The sequence below is a fragment of the Daphnia pulicaria genome, chromosome 7 (genome assembly GCF_021234035.1).
Source record: "Daphnia pulicaria isolate SC F1-1A chromosome 7, SC_F0-13Bv2, whole genome shotgun sequence".
In the NCBI taxonomy this organism is placed as follows: Eukaryota; Metazoa; Arthropoda; class Branchiopoda; order Diplostraca; family Daphniidae; genus Daphnia; species Daphnia pulicaria.
Window position 1 is genome coordinate 7,318,478 of NC_060919.1, and position 9,559 is coordinate 7,328,036.

General features: G+C 41.4%; 2 protein-coding genes across 2 annotated transcripts; both read left to right on the forward strand.

Annotated features, from left to right (window-relative positions):
- Nucleotides 1–407: 407 nt before the first annotated feature.
- On the forward strand, nucleotides 408–3,415 carry LOC124350951. Its single transcript, XM_046801687.1, has 8 exons — nucleotides 408–864; nucleotides 1,047–1,232; nucleotides 1,349–1,476; nucleotides 1,617–1,869; nucleotides 2,179–2,238; nucleotides 2,342–2,475; nucleotides 2,543–2,610; nucleotides 2,685–3,415. The coding sequence occupies exons 1-8, from the start codon at nucleotides 801–803 to the stop codon at nucleotides 2,830–2,832; spliced, it is 1,041 nt and encodes a 346-aa protein (XP_046657643.1). The 5' UTR covers nucleotides 408–800; the 3' UTR covers nucleotides 2,833–3,415.
- Nucleotides 3,416–5,531: 2,116 nt separating this feature from the next.
- On the forward strand, nucleotides 5,532–7,795 carry LOC124350950 (bone morphogenetic protein 7-like). Its single transcript, XM_046801686.1, has 6 exons — nucleotides 5,532–5,822; nucleotides 5,930–6,083; nucleotides 6,183–6,304; nucleotides 6,384–6,717; nucleotides 7,053–7,277; nucleotides 7,346–7,795. The coding sequence occupies exons 1-6, from the start codon at nucleotides 5,679–5,681 to the stop codon at nucleotides 7,585–7,587; spliced, it is 1,221 nt and encodes a 406-aa protein (XP_046657642.1). The 5' UTR covers nucleotides 5,532–5,678; the 3' UTR covers nucleotides 7,588–7,795.
- The last annotated feature ends 1,764 nt before the right edge of the window (nucleotides 7,796–9,559 follow it).

Here is a 9,559-nt window from a genome sequence, read left to right on the forward strand (position 1 = left end):
TAAGAAAAAACAGAAAACGTCCCGGACCCCTTCTAAGGAGATGCTCTTTGTCTTGCTTTCTCGCCACTAAAAGATATGAGATTGTTTCTTTTCATTGTGAAACAAGAACAAGACCCCATCCGTTGAGATGACGGTATGGGGACAGTATGGCTAAAAAACGATGAGAAACGGGAGGAATATACAACAAGTAGAAAGAAAAAAGGGGAGAGAGAGAAGCGTACTGTACCCGAGTCGCATGGAAATAGCAAACCGGACAAATCTATGTGAGAGACTTTCCCACAAGCACAGCGCAGTGGCGGCGCGGCACCGCTCCCGAAAGAAAAGGGTTCGGCTGCGGATGAAGAAGAGACACGAAATGCAGCAAGAGATAAAAGGCAGCAAATGGGGAAGCTGGGAAGGACAAAAGAGAAGGCCGGTCGGGTGGGGTATTTAAGTAGTCTTCGGCGCCCAGTTGCGAGAGAGAAGACCCACAGAAGCCAAACCGCCATCAAATGCTGGCAACGTCCTGCTGCTTTTGAGACACAAAAAGGTCAAGAAGAGCCAGCTGCTTGCTTAAACGGTCTCCCAGTGTTCGTCCAAACACCGATCCGTTCAAACATCCAGTTCTGTGGACACTTTTATTTCGTTTCTTTTTGTTCTTTTCTTTTCCACCGCATTTCGTGAGTCCCGACTTGTCATAGCTTTGACGTCTCGACGCTATCGTTTCTCCATTGTCTGCCGTGTGCTCCGCATCTAGCTCTGAAATATTATCCTTTCATCCCGTTTGTTGCACGCTTTCCGCTCGCCCGTCGTAAACCGCGATGATCAAATTCAATTGCTCCTTTTCGGCATTGTTCCTGCTGTTTGGTTTCTCGGCAACAATAGGTACTACTATTCAGTTATTATTCAAGTAGTTAAACAATTTTTCGCGCAGTTTGTCTGTTCTAGCGTGTGTCGAATTCGAAATGATCAGCAATTCAAATGGCGAAATTCGCTGCGCTTCACGGTCGTCAGTGCTTACATACGACTCTTTGATTGTTTTTTTTTCCAAATTTTTATTCAAACAGGCTTTTCCGTGTCGAATAATCGGAGATTGGATACTGACAGACTACGAGCGGATGACAAAATGCTCGCTGAATTAGCCGAAAGTGGTTCGGGCGAGAGGATTCATCTGGATTCTTGGTTGAATCCGTCGACTTCCAACACCAAATCGTGTTGCGACCGCGTACCAAAGAAATACTTTGTTGGAAAGGGTATGATTTCTTATAGATTAAAATTGCCGGCCAATTCAAGCGCGGTATTACGATTCATTAAATTAATAACTATTAATTAATCCCTTTTTTTGTTTGGGCGTTTGTGCTTCGCGTAGGATTGGATGGTGATATTTCCGTAGATATGGGCCAATGTCGACAGTCTTGTTCAGCCAAAAGGACGAAGATCAACCGGAAAGAATTCGAAGCCATTCTGAAGGCCAACTATTCTGTTGACCCAGTTGAGGTATACAAGGAGTTGTCTTTTTCTAGGAACTTTTGCCTTTTTATAATAGTCTTCTATTCTTTATTTGAAAATTGACAACAGTCGTTAATTTGTCGAAATTTCTTCGTGTTGTTGTTGTTTTTTGTTTCTTCCCGAAATAGTTGTACTTGGCCATGCAACGAGATGTTGCGCCAAAGTCGTGCGGCGAGGACTCGCATTGTTTACCTACGCGCACCGTAGTGGAACGACACATGACCATGTCAGGGATGCAGGAAGTGGCTGTTATCGAAGACTGCTCTTGCATGTCTGATCCTGAGCTCTGTCATCGTGTCGAGGAGCGCGTCATTCATTTCCCAGGAACGCCATTTGAAACTTCGGTCGATGTCGGTAGATGCTCAGGACCTTGCATGTCTGGTAGGGTTTTGACTTACTTTTGATTTTCCTAGAAATTGCAACTGGCAAAAAATTCACAGTAATCGTCCTCGCTCCATCTTTTTGATCCCCATTATCTTATTATAAGCAAGGAAATTATAGTGTTGAATTTCTCAAATTAATGCTCAGATCAAATGTTGTAAGCATCGCATAATTTCTAGATTTTCGCTTAGTATACGTTATCACATTTTATTGAGTATTGTCTTAATCCGAATGAACAAGAAATTTCAATTTTTTCCGATTATTTTGTCGTCAAGGTTAAACATATTTTGAATTCCCCCATTGTTATAGGTAATGCGCTCAGCTGCAGGTCGACGCGGAATAAAACTGTCGCTATTGCTGGACCGAACGGTATTAAAATTGCACCTTGCCCATCATTGCGTTTTTTTCCCAGGTGCTCATCACACCAACTCTCCTTTTTCTCCTTTTTCTTGTTTGTATGTTAATTTCGCAGGAGATGCGTGCGTCGAAGTGATTGATAAGTGCAGCTGCACATCGTCGTGCTACCGCGCCTCGTCGATGGAACATGTTTACGACTTTGCTCCGCCGCTAGACGACGAAACATCAGCAGACAGCCCTGCCATCAAGGCAAACAATTGAAAACAAAAAATGCAATGATTACGAATGCGTCAAATGCAGATTTCACGCTTTCCAGGTGGTCGATGTCGGCAAGTGCGTCGGAGAGTGCAGCACCTCGCATCACAAGGAGCGCTGCGTTCTCAGGTATTGGCTAAACATCATTTTATTTTTAAATTAGCGATGATCACAAAGTTTCGTTCTATCGAAACATTATAAAGAGACAAGGATGACAACTCCAAGTGCCTGATGTCCCTTACTCGGCGGGAGAACAACTGCGTTCCTATGGGCTTCCAGCTGCACCGCTTCCGGAACAAGAACGGTACAATGAAGAGCATGCTCTCCATAACCGACTGTGGCTGCCAATAATATCTGACCATTCTATACACACCGAAAGGATTATTCCGTGACAAAAAAAAAATCATCGTTGAAGTGCTTAACAACGCCATCACATCGACATTTTATTTAATCGTTTTGTATTATCTAATTTGATATATATATTTTTCAGTCGTTTTGGTTTATTGGCCAATCTGCTCACTTTTTTTCCAAATATTTCCATTCACAAAACGAATTGACGATCTATGACAGCCAGCCGCTCAGAAAATAGAGGCACTGTGATAATGTATGGAATGCATTTTAGAAACCCAATAAGAGAACTAAGATATTGCAAATAATCATCAAGGAATTTCAAAACATCATTTGAAGCGTTTTGGATATCTTTTATGAACTTGCTTGCTGCTCGCTTTTGTTCTGTTTAACCGGTTTAATCTTTTGTAAATAAATAAACAACGCTGAACTTAAAAGACGCCGCCGCTTTGATTTGCTTATCGGAAATCAGTGACTCTTTACGGAATGATAATGTCGATTACAATTTGGACCGGTATATATCAATATATGCACACTCAGTATTTTTCTTGAGCAATTTAATCTTTGTTTTTTTAGAAAAGTATAAGAAGCAAATAAAAACATTGAATTACGTTGTAATTTATCCCAAAAATTTATTTTCTTAAAATAGATATTGACAATTGACATAGAAATAAAAATACATGCTAAGAATACGACAAGTTGTTTTGAAAACAAAAAAATGAATCGAAGACATAAGGTATACACATTTCTGAAAATAAACAAGGTTCTATAACGAGCGCGCTAAACGGGAATGGAGGGCTCACACACTCCCGTGACTCACACTCGCTACACCTTTGGGAATTTTTTAAAAAGATCAATATGGCAAAACATATAGGCGCCGAGCAGTCGTGTGGAACTGTGGACGCTCTGTGTATAGGAATAAAAGGAGCTGTGAAAAATCTTTCTTCGGGGAAGCCTATTATGGCCATACGTTTTACAGCAAACGGCTGTAATTTATCGTCCGATCTGCAGAAATATTGACCCATTCGGTTTTCCTTTCTCTATACGGCGCGCTGTTTGATCGGGACGAAATTAGAATTGAAACGACAGATATATACAGAGTCACTCGTCACTTTGCGGTGCTTTCCTGAATCTTTCCTATGGTCCGGCTCATTTTTTTTTAAAGATGCGGAATCTCATAATGCGTGTGCCATCCCTGTCAACAGCCTCCATGAATGACTCTATGGTTCTATTTTAGTCTGGCGCCGCTCTGAAAAATTGCGTCTCCGCTCGACCAAATGAGGATCGGTCAACCTCACTCTCCTCATCTCAAACCACAAATTCGCTAAGGTGAAATGATGAGTAACAGGCTCAGCCCACGTGTGCTATGCAGCATAGTGATAGTTCCCGCATCAGCAGATGCACTTCATGCTGGCAGCAGCCGAGTCGTGATCGTTCACGTTCGACTTACTCATCCGCTTCTGAATGGCACAAGTTTACATAGTTCGAACAACACACGGCACTATACTCTGCTGGACCATTTCAATCATTCGAGCCACATTTGGTCATCTTTGTTGAACGCGCTAGCTCTCTAAGTTGCTGTGCATTCACGTTTTCTTCTGAGTCTTGCGCGCACCGTTCCACATAGACTTACTTGGTTCGGTTTGACGGCTTCAATTATATGAGTTTTGCTGTTTCCACGGACGACGTATTACATTATGTATTTTATTCAATGAGGCAAGCTTGTCTGGCGGCGTGACCGCAGCAGTGCCGTGTTCAAGCGTGGGAGAGATCTTGCGGGACAGGAAGAAGGAAGTGAAACGCGTGTGTAGGCTAGCTATACCACACACCGCTTGGAGTCATCATCACGTTATCCGGATATTACGTACAGCAATTTACACAGTTGTTTTGCCGTTGCTGGAATCTGTAGGATTACGAAAGTATAAACACAGCGGGAGAGAAAATGTCTTTTGAATCAGCGATTGAATAAATGAATGGACGAACAAGCAATAGTAAAAACGAAAATCTATTGTTCGATCATCTGTATACTTGAACAGGCCAATAGCTGCTCTCTTAGTCACCTATGGCATTTATCACCGTGACTAATAGGAAAAGAAATAAAATCTGAAACCAAGAGAAAATCCTGTGAGGCCAAGGAATTTCTTTCTGTCCATGTTTTGCAAGAGATCTGTGAATGAAAAGGTGTTCGCTGGATGGTCTTAAAATGGCAGTTCCAGACACGACAGCACCATGAAATAGCTGCTGCAATATGGTTACGCTATAGTTCTAGCACGTCTTGTGGGGGGGGGGGGGGGGGGGGGAAGAAGAAAATGAAATATTATTCCCTGGAATTTCCCATATTTTTCTTGACAAGGTCTAATGCATCGATGAATAGAAAATTTGTAGGATCTGTTGCGTTGCAGCCGATGAGTCATAACGACCGGCTGTTCGGAACGATTCATCAGGGATGCCAGTGATTTCAACTTCGACTAAGCCAACATCCAAATAAGACAAGGAAAGCGCTTGGCATGCTGCTGCTAGCTTGCCAAAAGCGTTACTTTTTTCTGCCTTTTTTCTCTCTTTCGTGTTTCTTTTGGCGCGTACTAGACTACTTCAATATCTAGGATTGGTTTGTGATTGGCTCGTCCGGGAATGTCTACACATGGTGTCTCCCTCCTCAACCACCCCGCCCTCGTCCCTTATCACATTTAAGATAGACTGGCTCGAACTTTCCGTGATTCAGATCGAGTTCATCAGTGGAGAACGGTTGGTCAGAACCTTTGGTGCAAACGTTTTGAGCCAATCACAGTACACAACCCCGCGCTATCCAGTCAAAAGTTTTCTTAGTTTGATTTGGGGCTAAAACAAAAATGCAGCTTCTAGTTCGTCTCCTCTGCCTTTATTGCAGCTTTATGGTTCCATTAATAATGGCCAAAGCTGTTTACCCCACGAGAATCTTCAACGAATCGGCATACTCCTCCGATCATATTCCGGTAGTGAAGCGCTTGCAAGAGGTACGTCACACAATTGCACATAGATCTTGAACCGTGCGGAAATCGATTTTGAGTTGGCTATTATCTGTGGTGTATGATTTTTTAATTTCACATTCCGGCAAGTGCAGGTATTCGGCGTGTCTGATCGCCAGCGACAAAGGCAATTGCTCTCTCCGCCGCAGTACATGTTAACTCTTTACGCTACCGTCGCCGACAACAGCGGCGTCGTCAAAGCACCGAACCCTTACGGCGCCAAAATCATCCGCAGTTACACGGAGAAAGGTTTGAACGTCCGCGCTCATATTTATTATTCTATTGATCCGTCAGTGTAAGAGCTACAAACGAATTTGTGAGTTTCAATTGTTCATTTTTCTATTGCAGAATCGTCACGAAGAAATTATTTCTCCTTCAATGCATCCGGAATGGGAATAAGTGAAACGATAATCGAAGCCGAGCTACATTTGTATGTCCTAAGAAGTGAAGCATCATCGTTACTTCGTGAAGTACGTTAACAGTTTTTCGATTTTTTTTTCATGAGCTTCCATTTAATTTGACTAAATTATTTTCCTGAATTTTAATTAGGTACGTATATATCAGATACTCGACTCGAATTGGGTGGAACCGGATAGGAATCGTATGATCGATATCCATTATGTCAACAGTTCTTACGAGGGCTGGTTGATTTTCCGAGTCACGCAAGCCGTGCAGAGTCATTCTCTGGTAAATGGCGGATCGAATCACCTGAAATTCTTGGTGACAGCCATGTCGACAGCGAGACAGCCTGTACTGTTGCACGTATCGAGACGCCGCGATCGACACTCCAATCGCCAACCGGTTTTAGTCCTTTTCAATGGCGACACTTCTTCCGTTTCTGCTACACAATCGGACGTAATGCATGACTCCATTTCCACTTCCGGTGAGTTTTTTGTCGATCAAACGCTTTTTCAAATGTACCGCTATGAATTCTCAAACTGGCATTAATGTAGTAGGGCAACTAGACTTTAATATGTTGACGGAGAGTTTCTTATTAGGATTTTACTCAAACAGCCGTTCGATCAAAAATGTATAATTTTAGATTAAGTTCAAAGACGTCCAACGCGTTATAGCCTAATGTTTTTTGAGAAGATAGAACAATCAATTTCAATTACTATCCCAATTAATCGTAATCGCTCACTGAACGAATAATTATTTATTCTCTTTCGAGAAAACTATTGCTAATATAAATTTTCATTCTAATGCTCTTGCTATTAGATACCCGAACAAGCACAAGCAGAAACGAGGCTGGAGTTTTCCGCAATCGGCGAGACCTTATGGTGGCGACCGAAACGAACGAGCCATTTCAGAAAACGGCGACGCATCATAAACGGGATCACCATCACCGTCGTCACTTGACCAACACAAACGAGTGTCACCGACAAGAGCTCTACGTTGAATTCGAATCGATTGGATGGTCAGAATGGATCATCGCACCCAAAGGTAACAATTTTCATTCTCATCGATTAATTTGTTGAGCGAGCTAATAATGAGAATTCATTGAATTTCAGGTTACAACGCCTATCACTGCACTGGAATCTGTTCGTTTCCACTTGGCCAAAGCCAGAAACCCACAAACCACGCCACCGTCCAATCCATTGTGCACGAAATGAATTTGGCAAAGTCGGTGGCCATGCCGTGTTGTGTCCCCAATCGATTGCTATCCCTCTCCTTATTATACTACGACGAAAATGATAACGTCGTTCTGAAGCAGTATGGTGAGATGGTGGCCGACAGCTGCGGTTGCCATTAATTTACTTCCTGTAGTCAATCATACTTTTTTGTACAGTAAATCATCCACCCTCATTCTTATTTCATCAATTTAATTTAACCGCAATCATTGTTTTTTCTATGCTAGCCTTTTCTTCGGGCGTTTTGTATTTCGCGCTTTCGCTCGGGGAAACGAAAAAAAGAAAAAGAAAAAAAGAAAGAATCAAACCGACGCGTTCAGCTACAAGCGCTACAAGAAAGCCGATTAAAGAGACCCACGGTCCCTTTAATTGAGGGGCTAATATTCTCTCTGAAGCGGATTCCGGTGATTCTCACAAGATTCCGTCGAGTTACTTCTTGTAGGGCCTTGTGAAAAGGACACGTGATTTTGCGCCTGAATTGTACGAGGATTCCTGTTTTGTCGCTCTTATTTTTTTTATAACTGACCTTATATGGTATATAAACTAATCCCCAGAAAATACCTACCACAAAAATGTTTCTATAACCTAAGTTCTTCGGGTTATTGATCAATTTATTACATTTGGCCTTTTTATTTGTTACTGTTCGTTATATTTAAAATGTAGCAACCAAAATCTGTCAATAACATATAAGTAATGATTCGTTGACAGCTTTTCTTGATTGTTCTATTATGTCGCAGCGTCCTTCAACCACATTCCTCATTTCTTCGATTATTCTTTACCTTCGTTACAATGCAGTGTCCTGTAATATTCATCATGCATGAAATAATACCATTTACCAATACATCATCTGATAGCATTAAAATCAAACGAGTCCATTCTTTATACTAACATAAGAACGCAACTATTATGTAACCAACAGCTAGGCTAACACCACTGTTGGAAAGATTATTACATGGCGTTAGATTTTGGATGTAACTTTCACAACAGTTTCTTCTTCTTTTACGTAATCTGGTGTAATACATTCGAGGAATGGATAAGGTGCGTGCCCAAGCCCTACAAGTCTGCCTATTCTTGATAAAAAAGTCGCTTTTGAAAAATTTTCTATTTAAAAACAGAGAAAAGAAATGATAAAAAAAGCACACAATCAACCAGGACATCCGCCTCCCAGGATTAGAATATATAGTCAGACCACGACCATATGAGATTGATAAATCTCCTGAGATGTCAACCTGTCACCTCCATCAGATGTCGCACCCATTTAAGCTGCCCTCGCTATTCAGTTGTGTCTTATTTTGTTCCTTTTCTTTCCTTTTACATTTCTAGACGCTCTACGACTATACAGCACAACTCCCCTGGCCTACTTAATTGATTTCATTAGAAATAAACATCGGAGCATCGGAGTAAATTGATAACAAGCGCAAATTGATAAGGCTGCATCCTAAATGTATGATGGACACAAACAAGAATAACCTAAAACTTGTACATAACATTTCAAATTTAACTTAATTTTCTTTTACCAAATATTAAGTGGAATTTTTCTTAACAGAATATTACTTTCGTTTATGTGAAAAAATTTACGAATCGTTGGACTGGGGTTATTGCTCAGCAACACAGTCCAATAACAACTCGCGCACATGCATCCGAATTTTCTATAAAAAAACCTTTTCTATGAATGCTGTGAACGATCGACCCTATTTATTTACAGTAGTTTGGAAAATAAAACACAAAAGATCCGTGAACCACCCATCGATTTTGGTGTTTAACATACGTTATACGTTCCGGAACCTTGACAAGCCTACGATAGGATGTAGTATACATGGATGTAAAAAGCCGTAAAAAGCTGTAGATGAGATGGGTTAGAATATGTGCCACTTGGTCGTTTGTTTTAAAGACGGTACCCATATACACCCGGATATCGCGTTTCTCGGCATGTTGCCTGTAGAAAAAGAAAAAAAAACTAAGTCTGACGTCATTCGCAGACTGCCGGCCACAATATTTCGACACAACGATAAAACTGAGTTGGATATATATATTCTAAAAATCTGAGAGACGCAGCGTGAAGTGATATAAGAAAAGGCGAGTCACGTGAATCAT

What these genes read in the sequence shown, in the direction of transcription:
- LOC124350951 (XM_046801687.1), top strand. Translation starts at nt 801, where the DNA reads ATGATCAAATTCAATTGCTCCTTTTCGGCATTGTTCCTGCTGTTTGGT. An exon ending in GAAATACTTTGTTGGAAAGG is followed by an intron (nt 1,233 to 1,348) that starts GTATGATTTCTT and finishes TGCTTCGCGTAG; the next exon opens with GATTGGATGGTGATATTTCC. An exon ending in ATTCTGTTGACCCAGTTGAG is followed by an intron (nt 1,477 to 1,616) that starts GTATACAAGGAG and finishes TTCCCGAAATAG; the next exon opens with TTGTACTTGGCCATGCAACG.
- LOC124350950 (XM_046801686.1), top strand. Translation starts at nt 5,679, where the DNA reads ATGCAGCTTCTAGTTCGTCTCCTCTGCCTTTATTGCAGCTTTATGGTT. An exon ending in CATCATCGTTACTTCGTGAA is followed by an intron (nt 6,305 to 6,383) that starts GTACGTTAACAG and finishes AATTTTAATTAG; the next exon opens with GTACGTATATATCAGATACT. An exon ending in ATGGATCATCGCACCCAAAG is followed by an intron (nt 7,278 to 7,345) that starts GTAACAATTTTC and finishes ATTGAATTTCAG; the next exon opens with GTTACAACGCCTATCACTGC.